Below are 16417 nucleotides of genomic sequence, written 5' to 3'. Positions count from 1 at the left end.
TGCTGTAGAGGTAGGCTGTGGACTGGATCAAAAGGCCTGATAGGCTGGATTCAGCCCGTGGACCATATCTTGCCTGCCCCTACTCTAACACAAGCAGCAAATACTTTGATCATCCCTAAACAGCTGCCCTTAATGATTTCAGACATAAGAGGACATTTCAACTATTGAATTATGCATGTCACTGGTAGTGCATAATATGCACTACTATAAATATGCTACATGCACTAATATATTGTGCACTACTACTACTACTGACATGTCAGGAAACAACAAAAATAATGCACAAAGAAAATACAATACAATTTTAAACAAAATCTAGAAATTTTTGCAAAATGATTTTTTTTCCATTTTGAAAATTTGTGTGTAAAATTTCATCAAAATTGATACAATTTTGAAGGAAAAGAAGCTTTGTCAAAACAGCTTTTCCCAGCAAAACACTTTTGATAAAAATACTTCTGATCAGCTTTAGGCACAGGGCACTGATGTGGGAAAAAGTCCCTTCAAAGGTACCAGTGTTGAAAATGTTTATTATATGTGACAACAATAACCATCTTTTTTAACTATTTATTTTTAAATTATTTTAACAGATACAGTGATATTCACACTCCCCAAATAGTGAAAAATAAAGGTACACTACTCACAGATATGAATATATAGGCATGAACATGATCAATTAAGGCTGAAGCACATATTGTGGACTTTAGTACTTAAAAAATCCCAAGTAATAAGGTTTGTAATGGAAACTCAACACATCCAAAATTGCATTGTGGCTGCTGATTGCCCCTAAAAAGTGTCACAGACAGACATATAACTGTATTTTGGAAAACCCCCTACTTAAAAAAGAGAACTTGATCAGATTTTTCTGACACACCTCTCCCTATCACTTTCTTTCTTTTTAATAAGTAAGCCAAATCTTTTTTTCCCCAAATATCCTTTAGCTTATTGGCCTTCAAAGAGACTACAAACTCTTTGGAACTCAAAGCTTTGCTTCATTTCTTGAAAGAGGATAACTAGATAGTCTTACTTTTTATTTTTCTAAATACATAATATAAAGCATTCCCATACATCTAAATATTTATCTTGTTTTTGTCTTCCTTCTTGTACCCATATCTGATAGATAAACTTTTCTGATCAAGGATATCTCATACTCTGACATACCATTAGAATGACTGCCATTTTTAAAGTATGTAAGTCTTTGAAGAATCAGTGCCTGTGATAGAACACAGATATACTGATTCCCCCTCTGCCCTCCCGCCCCCACTGAGCCAAGACCAGCCTTGCTGTTACTAGTTTCATCAGGCTATTGTTACAATTATAAGAGTTATCTCTTACAGGAAGATATAATAGAACTGTTGCTAAGTTAATTGAAATATTACATTTAGTTATTAACTATTATTTATTTGTTTGTTTGTCTATTTATTTATTTATTTCCACAGGACTCATAATTTTTGCAGATACAGACTAACACAGCTACCCCGTGAGACTTTATTTCTCTGTAATTTTGCACTAATAGATACTGCTAAAGGATGTTTTTGCACAATCAGCTCTTCCCTTAGGCCCTAATTATGCAAGGTGATCTGTGCAGGTGTAAATCCTCTCACTTAGATCAGTTTGCAGAACTAGGACCACAGTTTTATATTTCAATCAGATGATTCTACTTTCCCATCCTCCTCTCCCCTGCCACTTGCCTCATTTGCACAGTGATATGGGCAAAAAAGAGATATTTGTAAAATCTGTCATTGACTTCCTTGAGGACTTGTATTATATTTGCTAACATCATTTTCATGTGGGCAAAAAATCATTGCAAACAATATGAGGTCCCCATTTACAGAATAATGAAGACACTATGTATTCTCAAGTCACTTTTTGTATTTATTACTGTAGCACTGAACTGCAAGTTCTAGGTGCTAAAGGGACTGATCTTCACTACCTATAGGGGATCTAGACAAACATAAGAAAATCAAGTTGGAAAACTGAATGCTATTATATACAAACCAGAAGGTCCAGTGTTCCAGTTTGAATTTCTTGCTTTTTAAAAATTTCTTAGCTCTTGCTAACTTGCATCAGCCAAGCTTGATGAGTTTCCCAGATACCTAATGGGAATTAATTGATAGCTACAGTATATATGTTAATTGATGTAAGCTGGGAGGTACAAATTTCCTCTTGCTGATTTCATAGGAAAGCACATTAGCCACATATAACATAAAGAAAACAAACTACAATATTCTTAGCAAAGGCACAATGTATCACAGTGTTCAGGAAAGTTTTTCATAAATATTTATTTTTATGGTGACTTTTAGAGAGAAAGCTTTTTCTTATTGTGACAGAGAAAGACAAAGGTTTTTTATGGTAAAGAGAAAAGTAAAATTCAAGATTAAGCAGACATGCCAACTTTTAAAATATTTTTACATTTTTGCCTGGGAAACTAGCTTTGAACGTGAAACACAAGCTGCCCAAGTTATAGAGGACAAGGAGATGTCTTTCTGTCAAGGAAAATCCCACGCTAAAACAGTATCAGAAGGAGTTCCCTCCAGTAAAACCAGTTGAAATCCTGATCTGAAAGATATTTGGGACTGGACTTTATAGTCTTCTCATTGAAGAGAAACAGACCACATCAGTTGAAAAACAGATTTAAACAAATATCTGAATACAGTTTCTTTAGGGAAATTTGTAAAACTGGACTGCTAATAAAAACAGAGATCTACTTCAACGGGAAAGCATTCTTTTTCAACAGTTCTCTCTCCAGCCATTAGCTAAATACAGGAAAGCATTCTTTTTCAACAGTTCTCTCTCCAGCCATTAGCTAAATACCAGTGATTAACAATTTTATATATATTTTATACATGGGATTTATGTCTTTAAATATCTAGAGAGCGTCACCTCTTTAGTCATTATTCCCTTCTTTCTTGTACTCAGCAGGAAAACAAAACCTAATCACTGTACACGCAGTCAGACAGTACAACTGTGAATATGGCACAGGCTGCTGGAAAGAAAAGATTTTTAATGCATTAAAAATTGTCTCTAATCTTCATCTTTTTTAGTATTAGATTTGCTGACTCTCTGAAAATGTGGACATTTCTGCAGCTGAAATATCCGTAGGTCAAAGAAGGAAAGAAGGAAAATAATTATATTTACAGTGCAAATAGGAAACTGTTTTATTTTGTAATTGAGTTTTGCTTTCTTAGGAAATTTCAGCTGCTATAACCAGAATTTTGTGCACTGGATCGTTTGATCCAAACATCAGGCATGTCTGGTTGACTGTTTGGTAGAACAACTGGTTCTTCACTCCCTAATCCCAGTCGGTTTTTCCAAGAAGAGCTGTTTTGCTGTGATGCTGGTGGAGATATGTCAAAAACGGTCTCTCTCAGGTCCAGCCTCAGGGTATCTCTCTTCCCGTTCAGGTGACCTCTCTCTGCTGCACAGCTGGAATTTGACACATCTAGGACATTTGGACAAGAACTAGCTGACTCAGCAAATTTTATGGTCTGCTCAAAATCACTGACAGATGTCTCATTGGAGACATCGAGCACATTAAAAGAACTGCTATGTGAACAAAGGCCTCTGTGAAATTTGTAAATTTCAGCTTCAGGGCGATTACTGTTTTCTGAGGTATAATCTGAGTGTTGTTGAACAGTATCTCTAGAACACTGAGATTTATTTAACTGTCCTTCATCTGAATTCAGATAGTCCAGCATGTATCCATCCCAGGCTTTTGGACCATATTTTTGACATCTACAATCCCTGCAGAGTCTTTCTCTATGAATTTCTGCTTCTGCTCCTGAGATGCCATGTTTGTAAGGAGAAGATGTTTGCAAGGCGGGACACTGACAAAGGTCTACGTGGTGGCCCAATAGAGTCTCCTGCAGATTCTGCCTGTCTGTTTCAAGAGAAGAATGGATTCCTATTCTGGGACACGTGCTATCTTGGAGCTGTATGTCTTCAGACAAGACAGAAGGACGATTAGACAATTTGCTTGTGGAAGTGCTGTTGTCAAAACTGTCACTAAGTTTTCTGGCCAAGGGCTGGAGCTCATACTGTTCATTTGCAGTGTTAGACTCCTGCACCTTCCGTAATCTGGTCTGCTTCTCTCCTCCCCCACAAGTAAAACTTCCATTCGGCCTGGAGTCATCAGAGTAGTCCTTCAAGGCATAAGTGCAAGGCCAAAGGATCTGACCACAGTTCTTCTCTGGGCCAAAGAAACAGCATAGAGACTGAAAAAAGAAGCTGGCAAATCCACAGCTGATACACTTGATCATCATTATGAAGATCCCCAGCTTCCGGTATGCCAGAACTGTGGCAGGCAGCATGATGACACCCGCAGAAAACAAAGCAGATGCCACCATAGCAGTGGCACAGCTCATCTGCTTCAGAGAGAAGGCCACTCGGCTCAGGCGATCAGAATGTGGGCACAAGTGGTAGGAAATACAGTAGTTCACGGTAAAATCAGTGGAGAGGCCCACGGCTGCTGAAATGAAGAGAGACTCCACTGCATTGAGCTGCCATTCCAATAGGACCAAAAGTCCGACAGTTACCAGGACAGTGCCTGTGATAGCTGTGACAGAGAACACGCTGAGAAGGACATTCCAGGTGGTGAGCAGCAGCACTACAAAAGAGATGGTTATAGATAGCCCTATGACCACCATTGTCTCTGTGCTAAGACTATGCTGGAGATTATATAGTTCTAGTTTACTGGTGTACCATCCATTCTGAAGCCCAATAGGGGCAGTCTTCATTTCCTCTGTTATCCAGTGGCCAATTTTATTGTAGAATTGTTTGGCTTTGCTGTAGTTGAAGCTGTAATGGTAAATAGTTTGAAACTGTAGTACCAAGGCAACTAGGTTTCCTTCCCCATCAAATCTAAGACCCAAGTCATAGGTTTCAGCCCCATCTCTGCCTTGTTCTGTGATCATCATTTTGATGCAGTGCAGGAAGACTTCACTTCCATATGGAAAGGGGAAGTGATTACAGCAGAGGTTGAAGCTGTGATCTTGCTGGGAGCACTGGCGACTGTCCATCCATGTGTGAAACTCCTCCATGAAACAAACTGTAGATTTCTGCTCCAGATCAGAATAGTAGAAAGTTTGATTCTTCACTTTCTGGCAGAATGCCAAGAGCCAGTTTTGAGCATCAGGACTTTGAATTGTAAATGTGGTGTCTTTCACCAGTGTGCCATTGCTTTTAGGGTTGAAATGATCCCCATTGTCCACAGGCAGTATGCCCCAAACTAAAGTGATGGGCATGCGTTGTCCTTCTCCATGCTCCAGTCTCTCAAACATGAACTGGTGACAGTATTCTGCATCATATCTCTCAAAGGGATGGCTTAATCTAAACATCTGGACAGATGGCATCTCTAAATTGGGAAGTTTTAGTTTAGGATTAAAACAGGAAATGTAGGCACCCCCTATTGCCAAGGCTGCAAACCAGCAGATCCAAATGTACCGGAACTTTATGACACCACATGGAAGAAGCTTCTCAAATAATAGCTTGGAGGTTTCACACAAGGTATTCTGGAGACCCCTGAGCACACGATGGAGAGAGAAAATAATTCTTTTATGCCCACTATAGTTCCAGTGGTCTTCAGGTTTATAAATGCAGTTTGTTGCAATGTAGCGTTCATATAACACAACAGAGGATGGAAGCCAAGTCACCATGAATACTAAATTCACCAATACACAGGTGCCCATATAGATGGCAAAGCAGCAGATGGCAATAATATTGCTCATGTAGCTGGCATAGAAAGCAGCACCTGTTGTAAAGGAAGATGCCAGCATGAGATACCCAAAGTGATGCATAGTTTGGCTCATCCACTGTAGGAGGCCTGCAGAAGGATTCTGGCTCTTGCTGAGGCTCCAGAGATCAAAAAACACAAAAGTGTGGTTGGCGCAAATGCTACTGAGAATGACAACAGCTGTTAGGTTTACAAAAGGGAAGTAGGTGAATCTGAAGGCCACCTTATACAAGAAGAAGGATATCATCAAAGAACTGACAACAGTTATAAGGACCATAAAAGTAATAAAGATTGAACGTAAATAAAGAATCATACTTAGAAAAATAGCTAATATTGCCAGGACTGGATACATGGTATCCAGTAAAAGATAGTGCTGGAATAGCTTCTGTTTAAGACCTAGGTCCATTCCAGTGATTGTGGTGTAATTATCAAACAGGTCCCACGACTCAAGGTTGTCCAGGTAGATTTTCATCATAGATTCTCCTTTCTTTGTGGGCAAAAACAGAAGGCTGTATTTTAGTGATGGCACTTGATATTCCATTGTCTGAAGACTGAGAAAGTCTCTGTCAACCAAGAAGTGAAGAAGCTGGTAAATACCATTGAACCGGGTACATTTTTCTGGTACTTTGGCACACTGAGAGTGTTTCTCTCTTCCAATCCTGGAACCTATGCAAGAAGGAATAAGGATGCCTTTGTGGTAGTCTGGTGCACAGGAACGGAGGAGTGCCAAAGTGTGGGAGACATCTGCTTGAGTAATCTCCAGACAAGATGACTTGTTGTGAAGGACAGCAATATAGTTACCTAGAGACCAGCTTGGGCAACAGTCATTGCCTTCAGTACGTTGACAGAGATTCCCAAAATGAACATGTGAGCGGATCTGAAAAACAGCCAAGAGGAGAACATCAGATTAGACTCTCGCTATAAAATGTTTTACACCACTGCCTTTAAACATCAGAGTGTTTAATTTCTCACAGGAATTATCCTGTCCTCCCCATGTTTATAAACCCTGGCTCCTCAACTTTCTGTTGACAAAATACAATACACTGTAACCATTGCAACAAGATGTTTGGGCAGCACTTTCTCCAAATGAAAGTAAATAAGTAGCCTCAGTTATGTATTTCTTGCACTGATTTAGGAATTGGGACCCTTCTTCAATCCACTGTCCTACTACTACTTGTGACAGCAGCTTTCCTCATTTTATATTTAGTCCCCTCTGGATTAGGACCACTATGATGATAATTTTTACACCCTTTACTCCTTTTCTCTTAAGTGCTTTTTTTCTGCACCTCAGTGACATTCCGTGAAAGACAAAAGCAGGAAGTATGGTGCTACAGATTCTCTTCCACCATGATCTATTCAAGCCTTAACACTGTTTCCCTATTAATTGCATAGGGCAGATACTAGTCTCTCCCTCCTTGGGAGCTCTTTTGCCTGGCACTTTCACAGAGAATATATTCAAACATCTTTTTCTTTGGAAAGGTTTCTTAGCCCCTTCAAATTTAACACTTCAGGCACACTGTCTGTTGGTATTTCTTATCACTGATAAACTAGCCCTAATTGAAACTCCTGTCTCCCACTCACTGTCCAGTACCCTGCTATGTCTTTCTATTACTGTAGAATAAGAACCCTCCCCCTCCCCTCCCCTCAGCAGCATTTGCACTTCTCCGCAAGCCAAGTTCTGTGTGGGGCCTTGGAGTTTTCTCCTCTCCCTGTTCTCACCAAGGAAGCCGGTGCTAGTGTGTTAATCTTTCGCGGGGGAAGGGGAGGATTCCAGGCTGGAACTCCAGGCATGTGGCAGCTCCAGCATGCCTGGCCTAAGCAGTCAGAGGTGGCTGTTCCCTGCTGGGATCTGGAACATCAGCCCCCAGCACCACAAGGAGTTGCTGCTTCCACCCCTGCCACCTGTTGGCTTAGCCCTGGCCCTCCTCTGGTGGCTGGAGGGAGGCCGAGAGACTGGGGGGGCTGGTCAGGTCTGGTTGTGGCTGGAGGGGAGGGAATGGGAGGCCCAAGAGATCAGGAGAGAGCTGGGGGGCGCTGGGGAGGAGGCCAGGGCTGGCTGTGATGGGGGAGGGGAATGGGGGGAATAAGAGGCCAGGGAGTGGGGGGGTGGGGCTGGGGAGAGAGATGGGGAGCCAAGGGCCCAGGGCTGCAGCTGGGTGTGTGTGTGAAAGACCGGGGTTGTCGTGGGAGGGAGGGCGTCTTGCTTACTCCCAAAGACAGAGGGTTGGCGAGTGGGGTTGATCTCATCTGATCTTTCTGTTTATATGGCCCTTCTCACTGCAGTGTGTGGGGTGTTAGACTCAGTATATGGTAATTACATTACATCTCCCAATATTCTATATAGTTTCTGTTTGATATGCTATCACCAGTTTCTTGCCTAAGCTTTGTGTGTGTACTATAAAATAGCTATCGCTCTTCACCTACCACTAAAATGCAACTGCCTCTGGGCTAAAGTAATTCTTTTGTTTATAAGCCTGTAAAATCTTCTGGCATTCTCCAAGATGAAAAATACTCTATCTTTTATATGATTTTTTTCTTGCTAGCTTTTAGTCAATGATTAAACCAGTACATTGAAATGAGACTGCATGTGTGTATATTCCCCATGGCATTACTAACCTTGTCCTGTTCAATTTGACACATGGACTGAATGGCTTGCAAGTTCCACAAGCTCCCAGCAGTTGTGGACATAAACACCAGCTGAGAATAACTCTTTCCTAAAACCCAGAAATATCATTAGGTAACTGAAGTTAGGTAACTTTTTAAAATAGTTACAATGTTCTTAAAAAATAGTGCTGTATGTAACTCCTACTGAGAATCAGTTGAAATGGAACAACATAGTTTATGGATCTTGATGAATGACAGGGCAATAAAATGTGCAAATTGCCTCATGTGACCTCTGCTCCACCACACTTTCCATCTATGTCAGGATCAGGAAAGAAGGGACATGCGACTCTATCACTATAATTTTCACTTGTGAATTTAATTTCTTTACAGTGAAACAAGGATACGTCTACACTGCACGCCAATTTTGAAATAAGCTATTCCGGAATAGTTATTCCAAAATAGCACATCTACACTGCAAGGAGACCTCACAATTAGTCTGAGGAAGGCTTCCCTAATGTAGACATGCTGTCTTGAATTAGAGCCTCAGGAGGCACTGGGGAGGAATAACGTAGAATGGTCCTGGTGAGGGGTAATTTCGAAATAGCAGCAGTAGAGCATCTACACATGCCTTATTTCGAAATAGCTATTTTGGAATAGGTGTTATTCCTCATAGAATGAAGTGTACATGTTTTGGAATAAGCTGTCCATTATTTAGTAATTATTTCAAAATAATGGAATGGCTATGTAGATGCTTGCATTGTTATACTGAAATAATGCTAGTTATCTCGAAATAACGGTGCAGTGTAGAAGTATCCCTATTGTGGATTTGATTCAGGCCAGCTGCTACTTCCTGACAAAAATCTGTACAGGGGATTGGGGTAAGGAGGATGGAAGATTGAGGCCCTGAGAATTCCATTGTATTCCATTGGCTGAACCACTTACTTAAGTAGATGATTTAAAGCAAGCAATTGAGAATTTGAAAATCTAAATGCTATTCCCAGAACTCTACTCACCTATGTTATTTCTGGCAAATCACTTAATCTCTCTGTGTTCAGTTTCCCCATCTGTACACTGGAATACTTAATTGACTCAGATCTGATTTTTTGTTCAAAAAAAGTTCAAAATAAAAACCAACACTTTTCATTTCATTTGATTTTTTTTGTTTTTCAATTTCTGCTGAAAAACATTTGAAACAAAAATTTAAAACCAAAATTAAATTTTTCTTTTGCATATTTGGTGTAGTCCCCCCTTTTCTTCATTGCTTTCCTCCATTTATTTAATAAAAAAAGGTAGTGCATAGAGGGGAGTGGAAGTGAGAAAACCCCCACTTGCTCTTATTATTTACTTTTGCCTATTGGAAAAGTGTGAAAAATATTTAATTGAGGCAAAGTGTTATTTTCATTCTTTTACTTTTTGCACACTGTTCCAATTGGGAAAGAAGAAGGAGAGAAGAGTGTGAAACCCAGAGATAAAATGGGTACTTTCCTGTCATTTCAACATTTTCAAAGAATTTTAGGAAGATTTTTTTTTAATTTTGAAATTTCAGTTAGCTCTGCTCACAGATAAATGGGAAGGCTTAATGAATTAATGTTTGCAAGTGCTGCAAGATCACTACATGAATACATTAGATAGCACAGAATTGTATCATGACTGACTGCTTTATCGGGCATTTTTTGAACACTTCTACATGTCCTGGATATCATATCTCTTTCTGCTCTTGCAAAGTTTCCCACCATCCCCTCTTTCTTGGTAGTTACAGTTTGAAGGTCTATATTAAGACTTCAGTCACCTGGCGGGCCACAAAAGAAACTGTCCTTTCCATAGTCTTGTTCCACCATTCGCCGTGTTCTTGTTCCTTGTTCACTACGGATAAATCTCTGCCTTCTGTTAATACCGATGTCACCATAGCTATCAAGAGATCAAAATTATCCTTGTATGGAACAGCAGGATTCAACATTTTCTTACAAATCCTATGGTTGATTAGTCAAGGGTTGTCATGCCATGCAAATGTGCGTTGATGAGACAGAATGCAACTGAAGTGGTCACTGGCCTAAAAAGAGGTCATGGTTTGAATCAGGAGTTAGATATTAGATTGTTGTACAGGTTTGACTGCAGCAATTTGCAATCATGAGTGAAGTTAGATCTCACATCACTCCTGTTAGGACTCATTCAATTATCTCTGCAGCTGCTTAAAGCTGTGGGTAACATTTTCATAAGTGTCTTAGTGACTTAAGTGACTTCATAGCAATGAAAGACTCATTGCATTGCCATGGTGGCCCAGGTCATCTGATTCAGGCTCATAGGCTGTGGGGCTATACAACTGTAGTGTAGACATTCAGGCTTGGGTTGGAGCTCAGGCTTTGAGACCCTGCAAGAGGAGAGGCTCCCAGAATCCAGACTCCAATCTCAGCACAAATGTCTATGATGCAATTTTTAGACCCACAGTTCAAGCACTACAAAGTAGACATATCCTTAGGATCTTAATTCCTATTTTGAAAAGTGATTTTAAGAATCCAAGTCTCATTGATAGCCAATGGATTTAGGCTCCTAAATAAATACTTCACTTTTGAAAAAGGGATTTAGTCTTGGGATGTTTGAAAATGTTTGTAAATGATTTTATAGCTCATCTGTAACCAGATTAAGTTGTCACATCAACAGTAAAGCAGTCTCATCATGGCATTGCAAGCACTGGAACCCAAAGAACTAAATCCATATACCTGTTCTTTTCAGTGTAGGGAGAAAGCGATAGGGTCTTCTTATAGCCTGTATGGGTTTGTACATTCTTCCAGACAATGAGTTTTCTGCCAATATCAGTATCTCGAGGCTCAAATCCCTATAGTCAAGCAAAAGGGTTTTATTAATTTGTCAGACTTGGGCTTTCATTTAGCTTGACCTTTCTTAACCCACCTCCTCCATGTCTGTCAGATGCAGAATGTTTCTGTGATTAGTAAAATCTAATCACATCTTTTGAGGCACACACAAGTTGAATTTATTGTAGAAAGGGGGGCATAGTCCATATGCAAAGCTACAGAAATATTATTTATCCTTTCCTTTTGGGTCAGCCATGAGATACCTACAGTTCATCCTGAACAGGCCAAGCAGGATTTTTCTCTTCCTTTCTAGGTAAGGGACATCATCAAAAATTTATAGTTGCAAAAGTAGGATTTATTTTCTTCCCTTTCTACACAATCTATAGTCCATATTGAAACCTTGACCAGAATGATTTTCTTCTCTCTCTCTCTCTCTCCTGGAAAGTTATCCCTTTTCTCATCCTAGAGCCTGTCTGATTCAGATGCTATTTTCCATGGTTTTAAAGGATTTTTTTAAGGTAGAAGGGATACGAATGAGGGTATGTCTACACTACAGCGCTAATTCGAACTAACTTAATTTGAATTAGTTAATTCAAACTAAGCTAATTCGAACTAGTGCATCTAGACCTAAAAACTAGTTCGAATTAGCATTTTGCTAATTCGAACTAGCATGTCCACATTGAGTGGACCCTGAACCGAGGTTAAGGCTGGCCAGAAGCAGTGCCGGCAGGGCATCAGATGAGGACTTAGAGCGTGGAGCTGCTGCCTCAGGCTAGCCGAGGGCTGTGCTTAAAGGGACCCAACCCTCATCCCGGACAGACAGTTCTCAGGGTTCCCTGCTTGCAAAGCAGTCCTAGCTTGGAGTGCCCTCAGTGCCCACACTCGGCACATCACAGCACTTGGCCATCAGCCCGGCTGCACTTGCCACAGGCTGCCATCTGGGGGGGGCCAATCGGGGGGCTGCAGGAGAGTTTCCACCCCGAGGAGCCCGCAGAGCCACCTCAGTCCTCCTTATCAGGGGCTCGTACCCCATTTCTCCCTCACATCCTTCCACTTACCAGTCCCTAGCCCCCCTTCCTGATGTACAAAATAAAGGACACGTGTGGTCAAAAATAGAAACTCTCTTTATTGAACGAAACGGGGGGAGACTGGGAAAAGGAGGTGGGAGAGGGGAGGAGAGAAGGTGGGAGAGGGGAGGGCAACTAAAATGATCAGGGGTTTGGAACAGGTCCCATATGAAGAGAGGCTAAAGAGACTGGGACTTTTCAGCTTACAAAAGAGGAGACTGAGGGGGGATATGATAGAGGTCTGTAAAAGCATGAGTGGTGTGGAGAGGGTGCATACAGAAAAGTTCTTCATTAGTTCCCATAATAGAAGGACTAGAGGATACCAAATGAAATGAATGGGTAGCAGGCTTCAAACTAATAACAGAAAGTTCTTCTTCACAAAGCAAACAGTCAACCTGTGGAACTCCTTGCTGCAGGAGGCTGTGAAGGCTAGAACTAGAACAGAGTTGAAAGAGAAGTTAGATAAATTCATGGAGGTTGGGTCCATGGAGTGGTATTAGCCAGGGGGTAGAAATGGTGTCCCTGGCCTCTGTTTGTGGAAGGCTGGAGATGGATGGCACAAGACAAATGGGTTGGTCATTGTCTTCGGTTCATCCCCTCCAGGGTACCTGGTGTTGGCCGCTGTCGGCAGACAGGCTACTGGGCTAGATGGACCTTTGGTCTGACCCAGTACGGCCATTGTAAGCTCAGGGCTCAGGGTTGGGGGTCTCAGTGGACCCCCTTGATTTTCATGCAAACCTGCTCTTGGGTGGCCAGGCTGGCAGCTATCCTGCCCTAGACGGCCACTTTCCTGTGCCTAGTGCGGAGATTGTGGACAAGGTCCACTATGTCTGCACTAGCCCAGGAAGGTGCCCGCCTCTTGCGGTCCTGGGCAAGCTCCCGGGAGCCGCCAGCCTGGTCCCAGGAAGAGGGGGTGGGCTGGGGGACATCGGGTGGGTGGCTCTGTGCCGTGCCAGGTGCAGGGTCTGCTGGCTGGGTGCTGGCAGGCTTGCACCTGGCACGGGCACCGTAGCCAGTCCGTGCCCCTTTAAGGGCTCCGGGGCCGGGAGGGGGGCAGAAGAATTTCCTTGATGGTGCCCAGAGTGGCCACCAGGGAAAGCTGGGGAAGGCTAGCCTCCCACTAGTTCGAATTAAGTGGCTACACAGCCCTTAATTCGAACTACTTATTTCGAACTAGGCATTAGTCCTCATAGAATGAGGTTTACCTAGTTCGAATTAAGCGCTCCGCTAGTTCGAATTAAGTTCAAACTAGTGGTTTGTATGTGTAGCACCTATCAAAGTTAATTCGAACTAATGTCTGTTAATTTGAATTAACTTTGTAGTGTAGACATATCCTGAGAGAGGAGAGATATTTGTAGAAATACATACAAATATTTGCAAGGGTAAACATCCAGAAAGGAGAGGCACTATTTAGGAGATACTAAAGAGGTACATATGTTGGAAATGAGGAAAGGAACATTAAGACTGAATAACAAGATGAATGTTTTAATGAACAGTGAAATAGTCTCTGAAGTAATGGAAGTATGTGAGGCCAAAGCAGAAGTGAATTCATCATCAGTAAAGTAGTCTCCTCATGGCAACACAAGCACTGAAACCCAAAGAATTAAATCCATATACCCATTCTTTTCAGTGTGGGGGAGAAAGTGATAGGGTCTTCCCATCCCATCCTAACTGTATCCTCTCTATCTTAAAAAAAAAGCAAAGATGCCTTTACTGAATGAGAGGGAGGTGCTAGTTTACCTCACAGGTTTCTTTTCCTCTGGTGGCAGATACTATAAACTGCTGAGCATTCAGAAGGAGTGTGAGACTGATTGATAACAACTTTAATGTCCACATAAAACAAGGAATGGTCCTGCAGCACCTAAGCATATATCTACAATGCACGCTAATTTCAAAATAAGCTATTCCAGAATAGTTATTCCAAAATAGTTTATTTCAAAATAGCACATCTACACGGCAGGGAAGCCTCACAATTAGTCCGAGGCAGGCTTCCCTAATATAGATGTGCTATCTTGATTTAGAGCCCCAGGAGGCACTGGGGAGGAATAACGTAGAATGGTCCTGGTGAGGGGCTATTTTGAAACAGCAGCAGTAGAGCATCTACACATGCCTTATTTTGAAATAGCTATTTCGGAATAGGCATTATAGGTTTAAAGATTTCAGAATAAGCCATTTGTTATTTCAAAATTATTTTGAAATAACGGAATGGCTGTGTAGATACTCGCATTGTTATTTCAAAATAATGCTAGAAATAATGGTGCAGTGTAGATGCACCCTTAGTGTACGTCTGCACTTGCTCCCTAGTTCGAACTAGGGCTGCAAATGTAGGTGACTGAAATTGCTAATGTGGAGGCAGGGAAAAGGGAATAAGGGAATTTGTGTGCAGCCATCTTTGTCTTTTTAGCAAGAGAGTGAGAGTCAGGCTAAGTTTGTGGCCTGACAACGCGAGAGCTGTAATAAGACGCTGCCTTCGCCTCTCGCCTCCATATGGAGATAAGGATAAAATGCTGACTCTGGCAGGGACCTTGAGATAAGGAGCATTTGAGTGGAACTAAAATAACTGTTAGCCATTGGTGTTTATAATGAAAAGGAGACTAATTGTTTAATGTTATTATATCTAATGGACAATATATAAACTGCTTCATAATTGTTTGTATTCAATGATCTGCTTAGCAGCAGCTTCTTCCCTTGCAATATTGCTCAAATAAACTGTCTCTGACTACTTGTTGCTCACAAACGCAGAGTGAAGGCTTGTTTTTTTCCACACTAATGAAGTGGGGATTTAAATATCCCACGCTTCATTAGCATGATCTTGCCGGAGTGTTACTTCGCTCAACAGCTGTTTTGAAAGTGAAAGTGTGCGCCAGGACACGTTCGGTCGAACCAAAGCCCTTGGATCATGCTAATGAAGCATGGGATATTTAAATCCCTTCTTCATTAGCAATTTCGGTCACCTACATTTGCATCCCTAGTTCGAACTAGGGAGCAAGTGGAGACGTACCCTTAGAGACTAACACAAAATGTAGATAGTATCAAGGGGTCCAAAGGTACAAAGAAACATCCCTTTCTCCATTCATCTTAAGAAGTGAGTTGTATCCATGGAAGCCCATGATACTATCTACATTTTTTGTTAGTGCTGCAGGATCATTTGTTGTTTTTTAAGTTATCGACTAACACAGTTACCCCTCTGAGACTTTTAATGTCCTCATGTATTTAAAGGCCTTCCCTTTTTTCCACTCATTTCCAAAGGAGTAGGGAATGTGGAAGTTTTATACTGTAGGAAGAAAACATAACTGATTGTTCCACAGATTTTCCTTATATTCCTATGTGACATGCCTGCCCAAAATCATCTGCAGGGACTTACCATCAAGGGTTCTGAAAAATCTGGTAGATTTCCAACCAGCAGGCCAGCTAAAGTACAAACGAGAACTGTCACTGAACAGAGCACAAGGACAGCAACGGGCCACTCAGCAATGACTTGAGAATAGCTGGAATTAAGAGAAAACAAAGCTGCTGTTAACCTTATTTTTAACATTAATATGAAACATGCTGTGTTACCAGCACAATGTTAGAAAAAGCATATATAATGCAATCAGGGCTTTGGGTATTTCTTTGTTGAAAAGCTCAGGGGTTCTACTGAACACATTCTGCCTGCAGTTGGATGGAGCATGCAGTTCTCATTAACTTGGGTAATTACACTTCCCTGCCTTTTCAATTGGAAACAATAAAAACCAGGCACTTGCATCCCTGGGCAAAATGTGTCTTTAAATATTTAACTGCAAAAATCCGCTTGGGAAGGTTAGTTTTTTCCCCTAATTCTTTTGTTCTCCTCTTTCCCCATTGCACAATCGAAACTATCTACAGCCAGACAGTCTAGTGTGTAACTGACAAGGAGCAGCATGAAGTGTGTGATCTCAACAGAATACACAATAGATAATAGCATCTCAATCTGCTGCCACAAGATATTACTGAGGCTAAGAACTTACTAGAATTCAAAAGAAAACTATAAATGTATGGGGATAAAAAGAACATCCGGAGGTAAATTATGGGATATAAATCCTCATGCTTCAAAACATACGACAAGCTCTCAGGCCAGGTCTAAAAGAGAAACTTTTGTGGGTACAGTAATACCAGTTAAGGGTGGGATTTTTTAAAAACATTTCTATACTGGCAAAAGCCCTAGCATAGATGCAGTTATACTGGCATAA

General features: G+C 41.2%; 1 protein-coding gene across 2 annotated transcripts in view; it reads right to left on the bottom strand.

Moving 5' to 3' along the window:
* Positions 1–617: 617 nt before the first annotated feature.
* Positions 618–16417, bottom strand: part of DISP2 (dispatched RND transporter family member 2) — a 44885-nt gene continuing 29085 nt past the window's right edge. For both annotated transcript variants that reach the window (XM_075927093.1, XM_075927092.1), the window contains exons 4-8: positions 15574–15697; positions 11050–11165; positions 10122–10240; positions 8345–8442; positions 618–6605 (exon numbers count right to left, since the gene is read on the bottom strand). In XM_075927093.1, the coding sequence (XP_075783208.1) occupies positions 3192–6605; positions 8345–8442; positions 10122–10240; positions 11050–11165; positions 15574–15697 (3871 nt within the window). In that variant the 3' untranslated portion in view covers positions 618–3191. The remainder of the gene's footprint in view (positions 6606–8344; positions 8443–10121; positions 10241–11049; positions 11166–15573; positions 15698–16417) is intronic.

Source organism: Pelodiscus sinensis, chromosome 4 (assembly GCF_049634645.1).
Source record: "Pelodiscus sinensis isolate JC-2024 chromosome 4, ASM4963464v1, whole genome shotgun sequence".
Lineage (NCBI taxonomy): Eukaryota > Metazoa > Chordata > Testudines > Trionychidae > Pelodiscus > Pelodiscus sinensis.
The sequence above is the reverse complement of the archived record's forward strand: the minus strand, read 5'-3'. Positions and strand labels throughout refer to the sequence as shown.